Below are 24,211 nucleotides of genomic sequence, written 5' to 3'. Positions count from 1 at the left end.
GCAGTTATCATCGAAAACGAAGGCATGCGCGACCGCAGAGAAAGATGCGTGCCAGTCACGTAGGTGATAAGGCGTAGAATGCAAAGCGGCGGGCAGGTGCCACTACCATGCCGTCATAGCAAAGCGTTGGAAACACCTTCTTGACCATCGTGTTGCACTGTCAGTGCAGCGCGTTAAACGCTACAGTCCTTAGAGTTACTTGTGTGTGCTCCTTATAGTATAAAGGCAGACATACAAAACATAGACATGTTATGGCGTCTCAGATATGTGCAATATTTGCTTCTTTAATTGACAATCGCACAACTAAGAGCACTAAACTCTGAACAATATTGGTGGGCGCTGTGGATGGGGTTGGCCATTTGGTGCTGTTAAAGGTATCGTTAGGGCGGACAAACAGACTTATGTACAGACAGAGAGACAGACAGACAGACCAAAAATTGTTTCGTCGAAGGTCCCCAAGAAAGACTATCGTCTTTAAAAAAAGAAGGCAAGCATTTGCCACGCGAAATCGAACCAGTAACCTCTCGATTCTCGGCGCGCAGCGCTAACCACTATGCCACGAAACATACATTGTCGGGAATGCTAACGGCTAACCATTTCTATACACCAGTAGTTCTCGAATGAGGGTCTGCAGCCGCAAAACCATTTCTATGATTTGCAAAACCCTCACCCACTTTTTATTACATTTAAGAATTTTTTTACGTATGCAAGTCTGTTTAAGTACGACTGTGCCATGTATTGATAAACTGTTCAAAATGAAGTGATTTGGCACGTTTGTTTAATGTTTTTGGTAGCAAAAAAAGGCACATGTTTCACACTTCAGTGTTGTTTTAATTTACCTACGTACCGCCCCCCCCTCCCCATCACTTTCACCAGTCCACAAGGGGTCCCAGACACATCCATGGCTGAGAACCGCTCATATACGCCATACACTTTGGCAGCCCTCAGAGCTTCAAAATGTTGGCGCATTTTTCTTATCAGTGGCGAGATGGCATGGCGGGCTCGCATTGGCTTTGGCTTTGAGCGTACTCTAAAGGTCGTTGGCTCCATGAAGCGCTGCCTTCACGGAGAGTGGTTTCTCCTGCGGGCGCGCTTATCAGACTCGTAATTAGGGAGAGGATGAAGATCACTTCTCACGCTGCGTGGCTGCATTTACAAAAGGAGCGCCCTGCTGACACACGACACAAAAAGAATTGTAACAGTTGTTTGCACTTGTCGTGGGTACATTTGTGCACTCGTTTCGTGCGTCTTTTTCTCTTTTAGAAGAGTGCTTTGAGGGCGGTGCTGTGGCACAGCGCTGTGGCTGTCTGTGACAGTTACTAGTCTGCGCTCGTCCTGTGTATGCTAATTTCGTGCATGCTTTCTGCTTGAGTTGTGCACTGCAAGTTTCGAGCTGCTTGCTGCTCTTAATGTGACTTTGCAATTCGTTGCTGTTCTTGAAACAATGTGCAATAAATGCTCAACTACCTCTGTAAAGGCACATTTCACTTTCGTGTTATACCAATTTTTATATGGAGGGATCAGCCACGGTCTTTCTCTGCAGTTTTTCACTGCGAAGTATTCGAAAAATATTCTATAGATATTGTGGAAATTTATAAGTCACTTTTTCATCACCTGTATATAACCATCATCGCATGGTGCTCTTTACCTTCATCGTTTGCGGTAACATCTCCTGAGTTTGTTCTGTGCCTCGGATGTGGCTGGTATTGCCACGTCTTGCAGGCCTAATAAAGACATGCAAAATACTGCGCTGCAATATTCTAGAAATACTAAAAAAAATATTTCATACGATTCGCACTCACGCTTCAACATTCTAGTTCATTTCAAACCCAAAATTTTGCTATTCCCACAGATCTATTTTTAACCATTGCTATTATAGCTATATGCTTGCTTGAGTGTGTGTTCTGCTGTGGATGCCATCACGGTCGCCTGCAGAGAAGTGCAGGGAAACATAGAGTTTCCTAAATATACACTAGAGGGAACTCTGGCCCTAGTGTCTATGGCAGCTGCTGCGCATGGCACTTCAGCGAGCATGAGAATCGTGGGTAGTACGCGGATTTGTTTAATCTTCGTACTTCTGGCTCCCTGTGTGTCCGTGTGGCTTGCAGCTGTTCTGTCACGAAACGAAAATCGCCGAATGTTTAGCAGCTGCGCTTCACCACCTTACTTTTAGGCTTACCATATCAAATCGAGTCACGAAGTTCAAAAGTGTTTGTTCTTTCCTTCAAAACAGAACCGAAACACAGCAATAAACAAAGCCACAAGTGCGATTCGCCTCCCACAAGTACGAAGACTAGGCAAATCTCTGTACTACCTATTCCCATGGTCGCTGAACGATCACAGTGCCAGAGTTTTCTATGGTTAATTTTAGGAAGCTCTATTCAGCGAAGTGCCTCTGCAAAAAAGTACCAAGCCACACCAGCTCTTGACCCCCTCCCCCCCCACCTAAGCTGCACCAGCTCTCTCCCTCCTCTCCCAGCCATGATCCAAAATCGGGTTTGCACCCTGCCAGGCAAAATCCTGCACGTGCTCAAAGGTGTCACTAAGCATTCCATTGTGGCAGCCTGCAAATGGCATTGTGATAATGTGCGCTCACTCAAAATACTAGCACTGAATTTACATGTTACAGTTGTATTAGAAAGCACGATTGCCAGATAGCGCAATTCGATACACATTCCCGTGAGCTGTGCGTGTTTTTTCTTGTGGATACACTTCTACCTCTAACTTAAGTAGTTTAGGGGAAGGTGGAGGAGTCATCAGAAATCCTCAAACAGAGAATGTTGCTGATGCCAATGTACTGACAAGTATCTTTGTTGAATAGCTTCTCTCGGTAGCCTTTTTATAAGGTACTCACAGAGAAACTTGTGTCATTGCGATCGCAGAGTTGAATTTGTGGGTGAAACAAAAAAGGAAGGCCCTTAGTAAATGGTATCTTAGTCATACACCGATATATCTGTCATGACTCTTTACTCCTGGTGGGCTCTCATCCTTTCTTTTTTCTTAATTTTGCGACTAGGATTTCGATCGTCTACTGTTTTCATGCCACACCTTCTTGCACAGCTAAAATTTGCCAAATAGACATGTCGTCCCTTTGCAGCTGGGTAAACTGCAATTGTCCTTGTTTCCCAAAAGATTGCCATAAGACGCAGTAGCTTTCACGTTCATTTACATTTCTTTCTGCGCCTGAAATCGTACCGTTTTTCTCTTTGGTCCACAGATATTAATGGGCGACAAAGAAACACTCAAAAATTTGCGGTATGTGACATTTTTTTTTCTTCTCTGCTTGGCTTAATAATCAGTGTGTCCTTGAGTATTGTCTTCTTTTGGAAGCCGGTTTGTCAACTGCTTGGTCTGTCCTCACCAAATTGGAGAAAAAAAAAGAATCCTTGCCAATAGGCGGGCTTTGAGCTCATGACTGCCACATTCAGTTTTGTGTCAGATGCGTACCTCCGAATACTGCAATAATGCCATGGCTTTAGTTTGTAAGAATATTGGTCACTGGTTATTTCAGACCAGCTGTCTTGCAGTTGGGCATTTACATGTGCCACATTGCAAGCAGTGTAGACTACAACCAGCAGTGACATTCTTTGGAACATCATGCGAAGCAGCAATTACGGAGATATCGCGAGACATCTGTTGCGCAGATACCATGAGACATCTGCCTCTTCGTGTAGACCTGAAGGATAATTGGAGTCTGGTTTCACAAGTACTGCAACACTGTATGTGACTGTTAAAAGGCAGATTTTTTAATGTGTGTTACTAGCCACATTCCTAATGCAACGAATAGTAATCCTGAAACACTTGTGAGGGTAAACGATGTCATAATACGATATCAGTTTATTGTAAGTGACATGCTGTGTAGTGGGTGCATAACTGTATTTACTAGGCGAAAAGTGGGCTAAGTATTTCTCGGACGTCATGATTGGTACACTGTTATATGCTCCTATCAGTAGAGAATGTTGTAAACGGTGCTAGAATGTTGTTTTCAGAATTGTGTTAGTATGAAGTTATGTGGCTTGCTCAAAAGGCTCGCACAGAAACGGAAATGTGCATTGGGGCTGTTCAACGTTTAGAGGGACCCTGCAACACTTCTTTGTCATGGTCAGGAAATGCTGCCGAGAAGGCACCTGAGAACACGCGAGTTAAATATTAGACCGTAGCAGGCGCCCTGGAATTTACGTTTCTCAAAGTCATCTCGAAATTGTGTTTCCTCTTCTCTCGACAAAGAATGCCACATACCTCTGCGACCGCACCATATGCCCGAATTCACGGCTATCGGCTGATTTGAGATCATCATTACCTTGGCCACCACAAGATGCGGCCTAGTGCCCGTGCGCATGTTGTAGATGCTGCCATCTAGGACAAGCCAAGCGAAGCTGGTGACCTTAGTGCTCGAGGTGCGCGTGGCGTGTGGCAGGGCTTTTACGCTAGAACGCGGTTTTAGAATAAACTGTTGTCCACGTAACCCAGCCTCCTGCCTTCTCGCTCGTCCCTGATGACTTCAACATGGTGTTAGAAGAATAGGTGCTACCAGTGGACATCGACTTCAAGTCATCATCCTTGCGAAGGACGCCACAAGCAAAAAAGCACCGATCATGTCATTCGTTATTAAACTGCCGGATACCTTCAATTTTTCGTCGTCAAACGAGTGGCCGAAGTGAAAACTGCGTTTAGAACGTTTCCGAACCTCTTCAGGCTTGTGCATGAAGTCCGAGCAACATCAAGTAGACGCCCTACTCTACATCATGGGTGAGCCAGCCGAAGAAATCTATGCCACTTTCGCTATCCGAAGAGAACTTCAAGAAGTTCGACCCCGTTGTGGAGCAGTTCGACCCCGTTGTGGAGCAGTTCGACAAGTATTTTATTCCACGATACAACGAAATCTTCGAACGAGCCAGATTCAACACCAGGCTGCAACAAGATGGTGAGTCGGCCGAAGATTTCGTCACTGCGCTTCACACGCTTTTGAAGGATTGCGAGTTCGGTGCTTTTCGAGAAGAGTTCGTGCGCGACCGCCTCGTGATTGGGATAAAAGACAAGCAGCTATCCGCCAGGTTACAGCTTGACGCAGAGCTCACACTACAAAAGGCTCTAGATTCCGTTCGTCAGATCGGAAGGGTCCGTCAGCAACAAGCGGAGCTCCACCAGGAAGTGCCATCTTTGAAAAAAGTTGCATCCGGTGCGCATACCAGTCGACGTGCTTCAGTGCAAGACAAAAGCGGCAGTTATCTACACGGGGCAAGCAAGTCACCTTCACCCCCCAGTAAAAACAAAGAGCAGAAACCGTGCCGTTGGTATAGTCAAGAGCGTCACTCTCACACTCTTTGCCCAGCACGCTCGGAAGTCTGCTGGAATTGCCGGAAGACAGGTCACTATGCCTCTGTTAGCATGTCGCGACGCCTTCATTGTGTCGAAATCGAGCACGGAACATTAGAAGCAGGATTTCTTGAATCAATCAAGAAGACGGATGCTGGAAACTGTGAAGCAACAGTCTTGCTTCAAGGCCAGCCAGTAGACTTAAAAATTGACACGGGTGCCGACGAAACCGTCCTCCCGACGCACGTATTCCAAACGCTCAAGAACAGGCCGCTTCTATCAGCTCCTCCTCAACAGCTGCATGGCTCAGATGGAAAGCTTCTTCCAGCAGCAGTAGTGGCACAACTCCACCTCTTCTACCACAACCATGCAACTACTCAGGATATATACGTCCTAGATCAGATCTGCACTTCGTTGCTAGACAAGCCAGTCATCAAAAAGCTACAGATGCTCACCTTTGTAAACGCCTTTGCCGACTAAGTGAACCTGAAAGAAGAGTTTCCAGCGGTGTTCCAAGGACTCGGCAAGCTGCTCAAAGAACACAGGATTCAGCTTTAACCAGGAGCAAAAGCATTCACAATTATCTCCCCGAGGCACATCCCAATTCCATTGTATGAGAAGACAAAGTTGGAACTTCAAAGGATGCGGGAACTTGGTGTCATATCACCTGTTGATGAGCCGACCGAGTGGTGCGCACCGATGGTAGTTGTCCCAAAGCCCTCCGGAGACGTGAGAATATGCGTCAACTTTACTGAGCTGTACCGCCACCTTCTCAGAGAATGGCATCCTATTCCTTTCGTGGAGCACACTTTCAGACTTATTCATGGAGCTAATGTGTTCTCCCAACTCGAAGCCAACTCTGGATTTTGGCAAATTCTACTTTGTGAAGAATCAAGGAAACTCGGCACCTTCATCTCACCGTTTGGGCACTTCTTCTTCCACCGACTACTATTTGGCATTGCATCAGCTCCTGAACACTTCCAGAAGCAGATGGCGTACATATTGCAAGGCATCAGTTGAGTTGTCTGTCACATGGACGATATCCTCATCTGGGGTTCCAACAGCCAAGAGCACAATAAGACACTCCGAAACATGCTGCAGGCACTTGCAAAGGATCGAGTGACACTGAACGACAGCAAGTGCGTGTTTAATGTTTAGCGTCCTACATTTCTAGGACAGTGGCTCAATGAAGACGGAATAACACCCGACGAAAAGAAAATTGAAACCATAGTGAAAAGGGAGAGTGCTAAAAACAAAACCGAGCTGCAGAGAGTTCTCAGAATGGCAACATACCTCGCGAGATTCGTTCCCAATCTCTCTGATATTCTGCAGCCACTCACACTCCTGTAGTCAAAAAAGTAAGAATTTGTTTGGGGTTCTCCGCAAGAGCAGGCATTCAACAGGTGAAAGTTGTTGCTTTTATCTCATCCTGTCCTTGGAGTCTACGACCCATCAAAAGAAAACAGTCGTCACCGCCGACGCATCAACATTCGGACTAGGAGCATTAATCCGGCAGAAGCAAACCAGTGGCAAGTTCTTTGTCATAGCTCACGCCTCAAAGTTACTCTCAAAAACTGAGAAGCGCTACGCTCAGATTGAAAAAGAGGCTCTTGCTTTAGCCTGGGCATGCAATAAATTCAGCGATTACCTTGTTGGCAAGCTGTTCAAGCTAGACACGGATCACAAGCCGTTGGTCCCAATCTTCACTCTGAAGAGTCTTGACGACTTGACGGCTAGATTACAGCAGCTAAAGATGAGAATGATGCGATATCGATATGAGGTTGCATACATGCCAAGCAAGGAACTTCTAGCCGCAGATGCACTTTTAAGAGCGCTTCTGTGAGAGACGGGAGACAGCGAGCTCGAAGAAAGCGTTCAAGTTTTCCTGTGCTCTATGACAGCCTTTATTCCGATAAAGCAACATTGTTTACAATGGTTAAAGGCATCCTAACAAGCCGACTCTATTTGCACACAACTTCGTCTGCTGTGCGAGACAGAATGGCCCTCTAGGAGAGACTTGGGACTTAACCTAAAACCATTCTACGATTACCGACACTATCTCACTGTCGAGAATGATTTGCTCCTCTACGCATCGCGAGTTGTCGTCCAACTCATGCCAAAAAGAAATCCTACGACTTTTGCACGAAGGACACTTGGCATAATAAAGACATTGGTTCGAGCCAGAGACTGTGTCTGGTTGCCCATCATAGGATCTGACGTCGCGTTCCTGGCGAAGCGATGTCAGCAATGCATTGAAACAAGAGTAAACAGGAAAATGCCACTAATAAGCTCCGAATTCACTGAGGGGCCTTGGCAATGCATTGCAATGGATTTGTTTCACTTTAAGAACCAGTGGTGGTTGATAGCTACCGACTATTATTCAAGATACCCCGAATTAGTTCGACTTGAAAAGATCACTTCCGTAGCCGTAATCAACCACTGCAAGTTAATTTTTGCACGCCACAGAATTCCAGAGGAAGTGGTTGCTGACAATGGCCCGCAGTTATCGTCGATTGAGTTTGCACTCTTCGCCCAAGACTATGGTTTCAAGCACATTACATCTAGCCCTCACTATTCTCAGAGTAATGGACTTGCAGAGGTTGCAGTGAAAATCGTCAAGACATCCATGACGCAGACCAAGGACCCTTACCTGACACTTCTAGCTTACAGGTCGACTCTTCTGAAGAATGGATATAGCCCTGCCGAACTGGTCATGGGTCGTCGGCTGAGATCCAAGCTTCCTCTGTGTTCCACCAAGCTGACACCCCAATTGCCAGATCAAGACAGCCTTCGGAATTTCGAGGAAAGATACAGACAACGTCAAAGGAAAGACTTTGACAGACGTCACGGAGCCCGCGACTTGCGGGAACTTCTTTATGAAGATGCCGTGGGGGTGACAGACCTCAAGAGCAAAAAAGACAGTACAAGCTCCAGTTAATGAGCCTTGACCTTATTGGGTCAACGCCGATACTGGTGCTGTGCGTAGAAACCGGACGGAGCTAGTCCCATATTCCTGAAGTCACAACAACGCAGATAGTGCCAGTACCAGTGATTGTGCTATAGACACTCACTCGCGTTGCCAGAACACTTCCCACGGGCATACCAGAAGTGGCAGGTGCATGAAGCCGCCTGCTGCAGCGAACATCGCTCGATTGCATTGGTAGATGTTGTAGATGCTGCCATCTAGGACAAGCCAGGCGAAGCTGGTGACCGTGTGTGCTCGAGGTGCGTGTGGCGCGTGGCAGGGCTCCTAGGCTAGAACGCAGTTTTGGAATAAGCTGGTGTCCACATAACCCAGCCTCCTGCCTTCTCACTCGTCCCTGATTACTTGATTACTTCAACAGCGCGTGCTCACGATCACACGAAAAGAAAGCTGTGTGTTTGGAGTGGAAAAAAAAAAAAAAGAAAGGAAAGGCTGAAGGTCATGATGCACATGTGATGTAACTTTCTCCACTTTGCCATCCCTCCCTGCTTAGCTTCCAGCATGCTTCTCAAAACGAGAGAAGACAGTAAGCAACTATAGCGCAGGACAAAATCTCTGTACTTGATGGATTCTAAAAATTTTTGCAGGGTTCGGTTCTTGAATGAATTCTTTAATAAACCCATCCGGTGGTTACTACACTCAAACTTTAATATAATGAATCTGGATGTAACGGAATATCAGTTATAACGAAGTAAGTGAAAAAACAGTCGTGTGATAGTTACAGTGTTAGGAATACACCTTAATAAGGAATTATCAGATATGCAACAATAACGACCCTTTTTTCTTATAAGGTGCAACTTTGTTATGATGAGGTATGAGTGTACTACTTGGAAAATCGTTGCAAGGCCCCTTTAATAATACATTCAACCCAATAGCACCCGTAATTGTTCCGGTGACTAGCAGAAATGTTGTGTGTATGCTTGTGTTTGTGCTGTCCAACTCTGCTGTGCCGGAGTGCACTTTTGCAATCGTATTTTTGGTACAGAGATGTGTGGTCTTTTACAGGGAGCTGTGCAAGACGTGGTACAACTACCTCGTCACACTGGTGACCTACACGCGACCCACAGACGAACCGCAGATGCTGGCCGACCTGGCTGAGGTCAGTAAGTGTGGTATTCACTCACACATTGCAGACAAAAATGTTTTCATCAAATACGAGGGTAACAAATCATCATGCTAGATGCAGAGTAGAATGAGACATCATTACTAATCGTTCAGGGGCAAATTGTGATGCACTGTCTATATATGTGTATAGTTTGCACAACATTATTTCCTAGCCCTTTATATTATAATGCAAGAAAGGGAAGGTGGTAATAGTATATCATGAAGTTCAATTTCTGTATCATCGGCTCTCAAGCTCTAGATACATGGAAAAATTGTTATCGGCTATTAGTTCCAATCAAACAAAAATGATAATTTTGGAAGGCCTTCCGGAACTAGTCGTGGTAGCATGTCCAGCAAAAGGATCATCTGCAGCGGTACGCAGCACAATGAAGTTAAATCTGCGCTACATAATGGTCCATTTGGGAAACATGTACAAATGCGCGCATTGCTTTTCAGGCTGGTCAAAGTAACATGTGGTGTGCGGCAAGCCTCTATTATGAGATTTGTATAGTAGTTTAATACACTGATGCTGAAGTAGTTCCACAATGCATTATCAAAAGAGCATACAGCCTAATCCCGCTACAATGAAGGCCGCTTCAACAAAATTTCTTCTACCACGAAAAATTCTCGGTTTCCCTTGAGCAGTCCATAGGAGTTATAGCATAATTATTCTCACCATAATTAACACATTTTTTTCTGCCATTGCCTTCAACGATGAAATTCTAGACTCTCATCTCTAATGCTGTGTAGCAAACACAATTTTGAACATTTTGATGTATTTTCAGAGCATAAAAATAAGTCTACAAAGTCTAAAATGCACATTGGCACCACCAGAAACTGCAGCTGTTTACGCATGTGGCCCGCTATTGCTCACTAGCTATGGCAATGAGACTGTCCTACTTTTGCCACCGGCTTGCTTCTGAGCCACAAATAATCCGAAGCTAAAGCTCAGTCCCTCAGTTCATTCAGTTTCGTATACGCTGTTGCTGGGTGCAATCGCGGAACAATGCCTTTTTTTTGCGGAACAATGCGAGTGGTTAATTTATTAGCACTTGGCCAATGCGATCACCGGTCGGAGTGACTAGTAGATGATAAGAATAGCATAGCGTAAGGCATAAGTCACAGCTTCATCATACTATGCCTGCATCTCGGCATTGTCGGATTTTGACGGCAGACAGTTGCTGATGTTAGCGTGTTAGTGCAACTACTAGGTTTGTTCACGAAAGCTGCTGTGGCCATTGTTCTAGCGTGTTCTTCAACCTGGCGTCGCTATGCAAGTGTGAGAACCGTGTCATGATGCTGCTGGGAAAGAAAAAGAAGCAGCTGACACTTTTTGATTTTTGGGAATAAAAGTTTCTTTGTTTTGATAGCTCAGGTCAGTTATACCTTTTTCAATTTCACTAATACAATGAAATTCTCGCTTAATACGAAACTTTTTTCACGCCCTGTCAGTTTCGTTGTAGCGGGGTTCGACTATCACAGTTGTCGTGTAATGCATTGCAGTTTGACAATGATGCTATGTGGTTCGGGAAGCTGTTACAATGTAGCGAGGTTAAAGACAGTGCTGATGGTTTAAATGCCTGTGCTTGTCCATATATCTTCATAAAAATAGCGGTATTCTGAATATACGATTCACTGAGAGACGCATGCTTTTAGTGCTTGTGTACTTAGATTGGCTGTTTATCTCATCATGGAAGGGGCACTGTGTTTGTACCAATATATGTAGTTATATACATTTCACTTGCAATGTACTCTTTATTTCTGCCTTGACAGGACTGCCTCACTGTATTTGGAGGGTTAGAATCAATACGAGGCATGGACAGCATTCTGCTGGCCGCATTCAGATTCGACCTGCCGCAAGTTATTCAAGAAGCCAGGTATGTTAATCATCTGTTTCTCCCTTGTACTTTTTAAACTGCTCTATTTGACTCCGTTGAGTTCTGCTCCACAGCATTGCCCCTTAAGAGGTCTGATCAGCAGTAAATGGCCGATAAACTTGTGAATTTTACACCTCTGCTTTCTGTTCATTGCATGCAGCTCGGGTTTCAAAATGCCTAAAAAAATTGGAAATGTGATAAAATAAATGCCTAATCATAATGTGTGGTGTCACCTCATTTACAGTCATATATCTGAGAACTTCTGATAACTGAAACAAAATTCAGAGGTCCCTCCAAGTTTGAATCAACGAGAGTCAACTGTATGCCCCTTTTTCTTTAAATTGGGGTCTATACTGCTTGAATTCGATTAGAAATTATTGGACCAATATCACTATTTATTTCAAATTTGCTTTGAACGTTAAGTTCACTAGTATTCGCACAAGCCCAGTCGTGATGCTTTGGGAGGCAGGCTTTAGCGGAATGATGACATGCAGCTTGTTCCTGGACAACTGGTGGTTCTCGGCGCACCTATCTGACCTGCTCTTTCATGCTGGACAAATGGAGGCCAGCCACGCCGAGTAAGTAGAATGCTTTACTTTTGTGCGCCGCTATACTTTTGCATGTCCTTGGCAGTTATCTAATAGCTTTAGGGCCGAATAACGTGGAGGTTGTTTGTTTGTCTCCGATCAGTAGCAAATTTCTTTTTCATCCCTTTTTGTTTACTTTTACACATACTGCGTGTCAATTAAGAGCTACAAATAATCCCTCCAATATTACTCTTGGGTTCGTTATATAGCGTCTTCATCTGGTTGTTTAGGAGTAGTGGGCCTTTTGATCAGTTCCCTTTATTTAATACAGTCACAAAAGTAACAGAGTACGTAAATTTGCGATGCTAATGTTCTCACCAATTTATTGAAAGGTTCTACATTTCGCATGGCTGCAGCCGTTCCCACAGCAAATCATAAGCAGACTACACCAAACCTGGTGAAGAGGCCAATTATGTTTTCTGCTCTATAGCCAGCATTTGATGGGTAACTCGCAATGGTACAAATTAAAAAAAAAATGTGGTCTTGAGAAAGTTGCAACAAAGAGCGGGAGAACATTTGTGCCTGCGCCCCGCCGCGGTGGTCTAGTGGCTAAGGTACTCGCCTGCTGACCCGCAGGTCGCAGGATCGAATTCCGGCAGTGGCGGCTCCATTTTCGATGGAGGGGAAAATGCTGTAGGCTCGTGTGCTCAGATTAGGGTGCACGTTAAAGAATCCCGGGTGGTCGAAATTTTCGGAGCCCTCCACTACGGCGTCTCTCATAATCATATGGTGGTTTTGAAACCTTAAATCCCTCATATCAACGTTTATGCATGCCTGTAGTATCTTTGCTGCACATCTTCAATTAAGTTGGGGCTGAAATGTTTATGGCAGCATTAGTTACACGTTTTTGTTTGTCTTGAAACATTTTTTTCACTGTTTTTTCACTAGTCTGAATACTATTGCTGCTTCCATAAGAAAGAGAAGAAGCGAGTCAGATAGATTTGTGACAGGAGCTGGGATTTCATGACATGCACAGCACAGTCACCGCGAACAATTCAGAAGCAGCCTCTCAAGAGCCCTTTGTAAACTTTCTTGAGGCGACTACTGCAAGTGCAGTTACAAGGTACCCACTATGCCATAAATGATAATTTTGCGTAGTAGATAAGTACCTGCTGATCTATTATCCATCATTCTACAAAGAAGCAAGGTGGCTCCTTGCTATTTTGCAGATTGCGCGATAAGATTTACAAAACATCACCGGGAGCAGACATGTACACCGCCGAACTCTGCTGTTGCGACCTCGTGACAGTTTTCACTGTAAAAAAAGGGGGGGCTGGTAGCAATTCTCCAAAGTCAGCTGCATCAATAATATTGGATAGAAAGAAAATCTAAATAGTATTACTCTGTGAAATTGCCGGACAGTTGCTCATCGTCGTGCACCCGGTGTCCTGTTCCATCGTGCAGGTATGCCAGCGAATTGAGGGAACACCTGATCCTGGAGTACGCGGCGTCCCTCATGACTCATCACAGGTATGTGCAAAGCCCACCAGCCTCTTGTGGGACAGAGTGAAAGGTTGCACATTTGGTTGCTGTGTTATTCGAAACTACTGGAAAATCCTAGCTCAAGGTATTGTTGCATACATTTATCAGCCTCACTACATAGATATACATTTAAAGTATAAGTAAGTGCTTCACAAAAACTCGGCAGAAATGTTTTAGGTACCAAATCTCGAAGCAGTTCTACTGCCACTTCTGATAAGAAATGGCATGACATCTGGAGCATTGAGAAACAGCAAAGAACTTGGGCACAACTCCTGATGTTGAGTGTTACCGTGGCACGCTGCCAATTTCGGAGGCTTCATTCTCGGAATTGCTTTTTAATCTACTAACCGTCAAGGGTATTTGTCATTAATACTGATTAAATAGAAAAACAGAAATTTTTACTGTTGCACCTTTGCCAGGGTTACTACAATTTGTATTTGCTACTCAATTATGACGTACTCAAATTGGAAGGCATATGAATTAGTTATCCGGGCTCAGCCCTAGAAAAGCATCACGCTCAGTGATGACATTTTGTTGGCCTTTTAATAGCTGCAGTTGCTACTTCCCTAAACAGTGGTAGCCCAATGCTCAAACTTTCTTGAACAACACCATGGCATAAATTTTGCGATGTAAAGTGCGGGGTTTTCTTGTAGTGTGTTCAGTGTGGCTTGGTGTTTGGAAGTCACAGGGGTACTTTTTTTCTCTTCTTTTTTTTTTTTTTTTTTCATGCTGCAGCCTCTGGCAAGTTGGTGTTGGCTACTTCGATCACTGCCCAAGACGCGGAAGGTAAGTGGTGGGCTCATAAGCATGCATAGTTCCACTTAATGGGGGAAGTAAAGGTTCATAACAGCGCTTTCTCCCATTTCGTCAGTGTGTGGCAAGACTTTGCACCCCCATCTTGGATGACTATGGGTGAAGTTAAAAAAAAGAGAGAGAAAGAGAGGGAAGTTGGCTGGTTAACTGTGGCTAAGCACAAACTATTCTGCATTAACACGATTCCTTTACCCATCAACTCTTTCTAACTCTAACTATGCTTTCTAGCTACGCTTTCTAACTCTAACAGTGCTGTGCAGCACTGTCACTGTGCTGCAGTTTCTTTGGTCTGTGTGTTTTTCATGGCCTCAGCATTAGCGTTGTGGTGGCATTCTCTCTGAGTGGGTGCATGACAAGACTAGGGCAGAAACGCAACGTGCGTGGAAAAATCGCATCTCCTTTCTCTTTCAGCCACGGAGGGCGTCTTTGGCTTTCTCTCTAACAAGTGCTATGCTAGTCTCTATTCAAGCTTACCCAGTGCACGGAAAGGTTCATATCACTTTTCTCATTGGGTTGGCCCACCTAATGCTAACTCACTCAAACACATATTTTGGGAAAAGCTAAATTCAGAAAGTGCTTGCTTTGATAATGATGGCTACGTGTAATACGTAGCTACAGAATTTTTTTTCTGAGATTTTGTACTAATTTTTGAAATGAAGTGTAGCCATCGTGCATTGCTTAAGGGGAGACGCGGGTCGAAAAGTCATCTTTACCCTTTACTGCTGGATGTCACAAATTCGCGACATACTGAAAAACTGAGAAACTTCGAGCAAGTAAATCACTAAAGGCGTGCCACCTTTAATGCAGGCTATCAAGTACTCACAGGGCTTGTAGCTTTCAGCATGAAAAATCTAGCGCTGTCTCGTCTAAGGTATTTGAAGCTAGAACCAATTGTTTTGGAGCTGATTGCAAAATCGGGAAGCGCGTGCAACACTTCTCATTTGGTTTTTTCCTACCTGAGTGACGCAAGTTCTATCTTCAATAATTTTGTTTGTATTTGGTGAATAACGCACTCAAGAGGTGGCACACAACATCTTACGTAGTTCTGAAGTACGTTCTTTTTGCAAGGGTTCGATTCTGTGACATACGGAGAATTCGCGACATACGCAAAAGTATGCGTTAAAGTTGCATTTTAGATAATTTAACTGCGGAATCATCTAAAAGTTGGTCTTTAAAGCTGGAAAATTAAAACAATTTTTATTTTGCCCAGCACTTTAATAATTCAAGCATTAGAGGGTTAAAAATATTGACGGACGCTGCCATTGCAGTTATGCACATATCAATGGGCAAGACAAAGCAACAAACCAGTCTTTTTGATGCCAGATGCTACTTGACGTTACACCACAGTAACTGAACAAGAACTGCCCTTCGTAACATAAGAGCCAGGAAAGCATAGCAAACAGGAACATTTCAACAAAGTTTCACTTTCTGTAATTCTGTACTATTATTTCTTATGGTTCCCGTTCTTTTATTGGTCACAGGATCTTGGTTATTGATGGGCTAAAAAAGTGTGGACCTCTCAAAATGTCGTCACTCATGCAGGGAGTATCTTGAGGCCTTCATCGAGCACATCCCATTGAAAACCCAGGCACAAGCTCTGAAGGTGGTCGAAATACTGGAGAACCGAGAAATGCCTGCAGGTGAGAATGGGGGGATGACTTGTCAACTTCGCGTGGATTACCACATTTGTTCCACGTAGTCGTCACGACGATTGTGCTTTGATACTTTTTGTGTGGGTAGGCATTAGCTAGAACAAAATTGAGATCTGCCTGTTATCAGCATACCCTTCTGTCATTCTTTAGTTAGTTGATGTGAGTGGGTATGGTGTAAATTTATGAGCTAGAAGAGTATGGACATAGGCTACTTCACAATTTGGTATCAAGATAAGAATTGTGATTGGGGTAGTGCAAGGGTGCGATCCCTTCGTGCTGTTCCCCTGCCTTCACACTTGCCACAGTAGCTTATCGGGCAAGACGTCTCACTCGTAAGCACGAGGTTGCAATTCCCGACTACGGGAATTGCAACTACGTTCCAGCAAAGCGCAAACAACACTCCATTCCAAACGTAAATTTATCCACTATGCATATAGAAAAGAAAGTGGGCCTTGGTAACTTAGTCAAGGCTAACCTAGATGAACATAACAGTGCAATGATGTACAACACTAGCTGCCTTTCTTGGAACACTACACTTCACATGGAAACTTTTGATGCACGAAATGCTGCGTATACTGTTGCGTATACTTCAGCTCAATTGGTCCGTTATGCACAGATACGCACAGATACCTTTCTAGCTTATGCCACTACTGTACCTTCCTTTGTTATTTAATAACGTATTTAATGCAACCTTTTACCAAGTTAGGGTAGCATCAGCTGTGTTGCCTGCTGCAAATATTGCCTAGGGAAACTGAATTCCTGCACAAACTTGAAGAAAAAACAAGAGAGACAGGAAAGAGTGCAGTCTTGCACCTGCAGACCTGCACTCTTTCCTGTCTCTCTTGTTTTTTCTTCAAGTTTGTGCAGGAATTCAGTTTTTCAAGTATGAACCAACTAGTCTGCAAAAAAGTATTGCCTAGGGGTCTGCACAAGCTGATTGATGGACATTTTGTGAATTTTATGTGGCATCTGCTTTACTGTTTGCCTAGCATTTATTTTCGCTCTGAAGTGTGCCCACAGCGTCAGTGATTCTCTTCCAGTCAAAGACATCTGCCAGACACTGGCAGTTCGTATGGCGAAGAAGGGCCAGCTGGGGATTGCATTGACCTGGGCCATGCGTTGCAAGGTGAGCTTAGTATCATTTCAGCACTGTTCTACGCAGGTGCGAAAGACAAGCCCACAGGAGTTTAATGGAAGTGAGCGTTGGAAAGTTAAATGGATCTCAGCTAAAGTTGGGCGACCACAATGCATGATAGTTATACACGTATAGAATGTCTGCCTTTTTTACTGGTTACCATTTTTTACATTGTTGTCATGTGGCACAAGAAGTCCTATTTGCATACATTTTAAGGTATTGTGCCTGGAAGACATCACTAATCATGTTGCTCATTTGATTTGCCAAATGGCATCCATTCTGAAGCTCACATTAGCACCAGTGATTTCTCTTGATTGTACTGTGAGACGAATTAGCTGGCATACTTTAACCTATGTATCACATTTCTGACAACTGTGTGCACTGGTGTTGCATTTTAGTGTTGTTTTTCCAGCCACGAGTACGTTCAGCAGAGTTTTATTCTTGACATGTAGCTCTTGCACTGTCTTGTTCATTACTGTACCTACAGTGTAACGGTAGTGAAAGATAATTTTGTATGCCACTGTGTAATAGTAGAATGCTCTTGAGTGTTAGTGCAGCGATGACCAAAAGTTAAATTTATTCATGGTGCAGACATTATAGCTTCACATGGTGCTGTCATACGAAGATGCACAGGTATTGATGCACCAGTAGTCATTTCTGAAGCTGCCTTAGCAGTCACCAATTTGTCTGTAACTTGTTATGATAGCTGTTGATTACCGGCAAAATGTAATGTTGGAACCACTGCTTGCACTGGAGCATGACTGTTAGCGAGTCTCGACTCTGACAGGTGCGACGCCTTCTGGTAAGATGCGAGAGTTATTATGCCCTTTGCTAATAATACTCTGACATTAATGAATGTAATACAAGACTTGGGGGCCCAGTGCAACAGGAATGATATGTATCTATAATGATCACCAACCCTTGTGCACAATTTTTTGTATGCGACAAGCTCCTGTCAGCCAAAAACTGTGTGCAGTTAACTGTAGCCACCTGTTACATTTATTTACCAAGCACTATATACGTGTTTGTGTAGAAAAGGTGCACAATAAATCCTTTAACTTTTTTTTTCTTTCAGAATCCAGTATTGACATCAAGACTAGCAGATCAGTAAGTATGCTTGCAGAATTCCTGCTGTGAAAGCTTTAAATGCTAATATTATTTAATGGGAGCTGTTGTTCTTGTGGCTTGTAAATAGCTTGCTTGATGTAGGTGGGTTACATTTAGCAGAGTGCTGTGCTGGGTGAGTTAGTGCATAGCTCAACAATGTGATGCAGTGCAATGTATGATAACATTAGGAACAACGAAGAACACAGAGGAAGTGCAGCTAGCATGGTGCTCTTTCAATCCTATCTAATTCTTAAAGTTATACACTCAAACCCAGCATAATGAAGTTGCATCTGACAGAAAAATGAGTTTTTTATATTCCGAAAATTTGTTATAAAGGTATATTCTTTACACTATAGCGATAGCAAGACTATTCTTTATTTACTTCATTATAACTGATATTTCGTATATCCGGGTTCGTTATACAGTTGTCGACTGATTTTGCGGAACTGACGGTGTGGTGTACACGTATCCCGAAGGAGTACGGCCACCAGCGTGGGTCCGGTCTCAGCGAGCCGCAGGGCACGCGTTAACCGTCGCCGTGGCGGGAAACACGATACTGCTCAAGTCGCAACACTTTATTGTGGCAACACCAAACGCAGTACAGCCCGTTGCAAAAAGGCGCGGCGGGAAAGCAAGTAGGCTTATCCACGCCACGGGCACAAAGTACTACACAGGGGTGCCACGAGCACGTCTCCGCGGTAAAGGTGATCCACGGAGACACCGGGACAAAGGGGGCCCGGTTGCTCGAGCGAGGGCAAAGGCGCTCGCGTTGGCTTCGAAGGGAGACGGGTCGGCGTAGCTAGGCCACGCACTAGGACACCGTACTGCCCTTCGGCCGTGAGTACGCAGCGGGGCAACAAAAGGTGAGCGTTCGCATCGGGCGCGAGGCGCCGTCAGCGAAGTCCGACGAGCCCCGAGCGACGGGACTCGACGGACGGAAAAGAATGCGTGGCTCACCGTTTGAAGTCCCGGACTGTACTCTCCGCTCCCGACGCAGCGCGCGAAAACCTCTCGGGAGGCTCCCCGCGCGCGGCGCCACAGTCGACATCCGCTACCGGGTGAGGGAGTTAAACGTCACTCCGCCCTTCCCAGCGCGGCAGACGGCAAAGGAGGGTAGGCATGTCGGGACATGAGAAAAGAGGCGGCAAAGCCCGCGCAAAGGCAGCGGGCCAGCCTCAATTCCCACATCCCCACGTTGGGCGCCAGTGTGGTGTACACGTATCCCGAAGGAGTACGGCCACCAGCGTGGGTCCGGTCTTAGCGAGCCGCAGGGCACGCGTTAACCGTCGCCGTGGCGGGAAACACGATACTGCTCAAGTCGCAACACTTTATTGTGGCAACACCAAACGCAGTACAGCCCGTTGCAAAAAAGGCGCGGCGGGAAAGCAAATAGGCTTATCCACGCCACGGGCACAAAGTACTACACAGGGTGCCACGAGCACGTCTCCGCGGTAAAGGTGATCCACGGAGACACCGGAACAAAGGGCCCGGTTGCTCGAGCGAGGGCAAAGGCGCTCGCGTTGGCTTCGAAGGGAGACGGGTCGGCGTAGCTAGGCCACGCACTAGGACACCGTACTGCCCTTCGGCCGTGAGTACGCAGCGGGGCAACAAAAGGTGAGCGTTCGCATCGGGCGCGAGGCGCCGTCAGCGAAGTCCGACGAGCCCCGAGCGACGGGACTCGACGGACGGAAAAGAATGCGTGGCTCACCGTTTGAAGTCCCGGACTGTACTCACCGCTCCCGACGCAGCGCGCGAAAACCTCTCGGGAGGCTCCCCGCGCGGCGCCACAGTCAACATCCGCTACCGGGTGAGGGAGTTAAACGTCACTCCGCCCTTCCCAGCGCGGCAGACAGCAAAGGAGAGCAGACATGTCGGGACATGAGAATGGCATAAAGGCGGGAAAGCCCGCGCAAAGGCAGCGGGCCAGCCTCAATTCCCACATCCCCCTCTCCTAAACTTGTCCTTTACCGGTCTGCAAAAGGCAGCCGGCCGTCACCCATGCAGTTAAAATGACACTGCTATGAGCGGTAGCTAACCTCAGTCCAGCCCTGTTACTGCTGCTAAAAAAAAAGATCACAAATGAGAAACAAAACATAAATAACAAAGTAAACACATGACACTATACAAATAACTGCGGAAGGGAGCACAGCAACGTGGCACTAGTGTTCGTGGTGCTGAAGGGGGATAGCGTCCAGTGTGCGGAGGGGCGGAAACGCGTGACAGTGTCCGCTGGGTGCGATGCCCGAGTGCGAGGTCAGAGGTACGGGAGGGGCTCACTGATGGCTCGTTGCTGCTCTTGATAAGCCGCGAGTCCGACGAAAGCCGCTTCGGTTGTTCGGAGGCCCCGCATTTCCGGCTCGATGACGAAGCTGGACGTTGCGGGAAGCCGGGCCTCTCCGGTGGTCAGGGAGGCCGAACCAAAATTGGCTGCGAGGCGCCCTGGCGTTGGCCGGCAGCATATAGCTGCTTTCAGCTGGCCTCGCGCAGGAGCCATGGTGGGAAGGCAGCACGGCTTCTTCGGCGACAGCCAAGAGCAGAGCACAGCCAGATGGTCTGACGTCAGTGGGTCAATGACCCCCCAGCACCTCCAGTGTCCGCGTCGATGGAGGGCAGCCATGACGCACTCTTCGCGGGCTCGCACTGAAGCGTCACGCACTTACACACGCACGCACACACACCGCCGACGGCTGCGCGAGCGTAGGCGCAAAGCGTCCTTCGTCTCTCTCCCTCCCGGCAAGCACCGACACACAAGGTCACACACAGCTCCCTTCGCGGTAGACGAAACGAACACGAAAAAAAAGTAAACACAGAGCATACTGACACTAAACATCTGGCAAAAAAACAAAATACAAATAACACTTAATATTAGACAAAAGAAACAAAATACACATGAACACTTAAAAAAAAAAAACTGGCAGCAGACAGAGCGGGGTCAACTTCTTTACGAGAAAAGGCCGTAAAGAAGCTAACCTATACCGAGGCTAGACAGTAAAAACTGAGGGCCTTCGGTTGCGGAGAAGTCCGCCGTCCGGCGCGAAATCACAAAGGTGACCGCTTCCTCAGATTATACCGGTGCGGGGTCCGAATGCGGTCCGCCGCTCCGGGTGTGCCTCGTTGCTGGCGCGAAGTGCCACAGGGCTCTGGCGCGAGCTCGTCAGACCGTGATACAAAGGGTTTCAGGTCTACGATGTGGGCACGGCTGAGTTTTCCCAAAGGGGATCTTTCAGCTAGTACGCGCCACGGACGCTCACTGACAATCGGTTCATAAGACCGGGCGGCTTTCCAACCCTTGGCTCAACCGTTTGTCAGACGTGGCAGGCACGGAATAGCGATAAAAGCCACGCTTCGTGCCGGGCCAGGTCACAACATTGCTCAGTTTGCAAAAACTTTCGAGCCACTCAGGTGACCGGCCATGGGTTCGTCGTGAGAGGATCGCAACAGTGCGGCTCTCAGACTTTTGGGCATAACCACCTTAAACGGGTCTATGGACTCGTCGTCAGTGGCTATATATTTCAGCAGGAGCCCGTCATGGTCCAGCAAAATGAATCCGCCGGGGACTCAGCGACACACGCTGTTTCAGTCCCCTAATAGCGCCCGCCGCAGAACAAGCAGCGTAACGGCGCGCCTCTCAAGACGGTTTAACGGCGCCCGCCGCAAAGCAAGCAGCGTATACGGCGCTCCGTCCCTCCGAGACTCGAAACGGATCACTCTGCTGAGCCTTCAGTAGCTCTTCGCTGCCGAAAGCAATTCCCATTCTCCCAAATGGGGGAGTCTGGTATCGCGCCCACTCAGGGCCGCAGCAACCGCCGCGTGAGTCGGCGTTACGGGTTCGCTCTCGGCCTCGTGGCCTTCGGAAAGCTCCCCCGCTCGGCCGCTTCGCGGTGCGCCGCTTACCTGGTTAGCAGCCAAGGTTTGTCCGCATGGGGACTCACCCTTCTCGCCGAATGGCGGCGAAGCTGCTGTTTCGCCCCCGACGCTTGCATGTGCTAAGGCACCGCGAGCGGCCGTCGCACCGAAATCCAGGTTCTCGGCAGACAACAAGGGGCACGAGATAGCGCGTCAGCTACCACGTAGCGGTGTATTCACCACAAAAAGGGGTGACGACACAGGCGAGCGCCGAAGCGCGCCCGTCGATAGAGGCGGTGGCCTCTTGCTGCAACGCGGCATGCCACGAAGCAGACAACGTTCGGGTATGGCAAGAGGCCCATTCCGAAGCGACGCGCCATCTCTAAAGGGAGCGGCTAGGCGCCTCGTGTCGTCACCGCAATAGGGGGTGCCGACACAGACGGGTGCAGAAGGGTTCCCGTCAATAGAGGCAATGGCCTCCGTGTGCAACGCGGCATCCGCTAAAAAGGGACAGCGGACAAAAGTCCCGCGAAGCAGCCATGTTGCGACGAGCCCGAATCGCGCAGGCGAACTGACTCGCTAAGAGCAGTCAAAAGCTAGAGCTTTTGATACCGCGTTGGGCGCCAGTGTGGTGTACACGTATCCCGAAGGAGTACGGCCACCAGCGTGGGTCCGGTCTCAGCGAGCCGCAGGGCACGCGTTAACCGTCGCCGTGGCGGGAAACACGATACTGCTCAAGTCGCAACACTTTATTGTGGCAACACCAAACGCAGTACAGCCCGTTGCAAAAAGGCGCGGCGGGAAAGCAAGTAGGCTTATCCACGCCACGGGCACAAAGTACTACACAGGGGTGCCACGAGCACGTCTCCGCGGTAAAGGTGATCCACGGAGACACCGGGACAAAGGGGGCCCGGTTGCTCGAGCGAGGGCAAAGGCGCTCGCGTTGGCTTCGAAGGGAGACGGGTCGGCGTAGCTAGGCCACGCACTAGGACACCGTACTGCCCTTCGGCCGTGAGTACGCAGCGGGGCAACAAAAGGTGAGCGTTCGCATCGGGCGCGAGGCGCCGTCAGCGAAGTCCGACGAGCCCCGAGCGACGGGACTCGACGGACGGAAAAGAATGCGTGGCTCACCGTTTGAAGTCCCGGACTGTACTCTCCGCTCCCGACGCAGCGCGCGAAAACCTCTCGGGAGGCTCCCCGCGCGCGGCGCCACAGTCGACATCCGCTACCGGGTGAGGGAGTTAAACGTCACTCCGCCCTTCCCAGCGCGGCAGACGGCAAAGGAGGGTAGGCATGTCGGGACATGAGAAAAGAGGCGGCAAAGCCCGCGCAAAGGCAGCGGGCCAGCCTCAATTCCCACAACGGGGACCGCAAAATAGTCCAAAAAAATGGTCAAGCCGTGAAAATGAGGTTTATTTGGTTTCGAAAAGCCTAAAAAAGTATCCCCAACAATGCCATGCTTCATTTTGTTCTTGAGGTTACCCAGTTCGGCCTCGCGTAGCAGATGCTGTAGGTGCTCCGGCTTCAAAGGGGTGAGCCGGCGAATAATCGACGTGCTCCTGCTGGTGGGGCAAGCAGAATGTCGCCCACCTCACTCGTTGTGGCAGGTGGAATATTGGCCACCATTTAGTGGTATTTGGCGATGACGGCGGTGAGGCGGCGTTCGGTGAACTGTGCTTCCACCTGGCTAACCAAAGTGCCGGGTCACTGGTCCAAAAGGGAGGAAGCTTCAAGTCTAATACAGCCACTTTCGGGCTGGCGACAACGTCGTGTTGCTTCATGTTAGGGTCTGCAAGTCACCACTTGTTGGTATGCGTGAGTGACGCAGAGACGAAGCGTGTTGCTGAGAGTCTCGACACCAACTAACTTTATTGTTCCTTCAACTCGGCGAGCTTGGGGACCGGTGCCCCTACCCTCTCCGCGCCTTTGTTGGCGGAGCAGAGGGAGGGAATATCGGTCTTCAACACGCTGTAAGTGCCACCTGCTGCAGGGTGGTGCAGGGAGTTTACCACAAGTATATTGGCTGAAGTGTTCTGCTTTTTTTTTTCTACCTCTCCTTTCCTGGCTCATCTTTATTTTTTCATACTTCTAAGAAGTTCCCATCAGCATCAAATGTTCAAATCGTTTGCATTTTCTCGCATATTTTTTATGAGAAACTCGGTTAGCTAGGAGGTCTGGATGTTGCAGCTGGATTCTATTTTATACATTGGACACTTTTTCTTATTTTAGCTATTGCTCTCTCCGCACTAGGACAAATGATTTTTGTTGACTTATAGCCATAGATGCAAAATAAATGCACGCGAGAGAAA

The 24,211-nt window shown here is 47.3% G+C and overlaps 1 protein-coding gene across 2 annotated transcripts in view; it reads left to right on the top strand.

The window, feature by feature from the left end:
- Nup75 (nuclear pore complex protein Nup75) overlaps window positions 1-24,211 on the top strand; it is a 68,130-nt gene that overhangs the window by 26,214 nt on the left and 17,705 nt on the right. For both annotated transcript variants that reach the window (XM_037425072.2, XM_037425065.2), the window contains exons 11-19: window positions 3,218-3,255; window positions 9,305-9,398; window positions 11,177-11,280; window positions 11,775-11,858; window positions 13,272-13,337; window positions 14,085-14,135; window positions 15,705-15,802; window positions 16,855-16,940; window positions 18,025-18,056. In XM_037425072.2, coding sequence (XP_037280969.2) covers window positions 3,218-3,255; window positions 9,305-9,398; window positions 11,177-11,280; window positions 11,775-11,858; window positions 13,272-13,337; window positions 14,085-14,135; window positions 15,705-15,802; window positions 16,855-16,940; window positions 18,025-18,056 — 653 coding nt within the window. The remainder of the gene's footprint in view (window positions 1-3,217; window positions 3,256-9,304; window positions 9,399-11,176; window positions 11,281-11,774; window positions 11,859-13,271; window positions 13,338-14,084; window positions 14,136-15,704; window positions 15,803-16,854; window positions 16,941-18,024; window positions 18,057-24,211) is intronic.

Source organism: Rhipicephalus microplus, chromosome 3 (genome assembly GCF_043290135.1).
Source record: "Rhipicephalus microplus isolate Deutch F79 chromosome 3, USDA_Rmic, whole genome shotgun sequence".
NCBI lineage: Eukaryota > Metazoa > Arthropoda > Arachnida > Ixodida > Ixodidae > Rhipicephalus > Rhipicephalus microplus.
The sequence above is the reverse complement of the archived record's forward strand: the minus strand, read 5'-3'. Positions and strand labels throughout refer to the sequence as shown.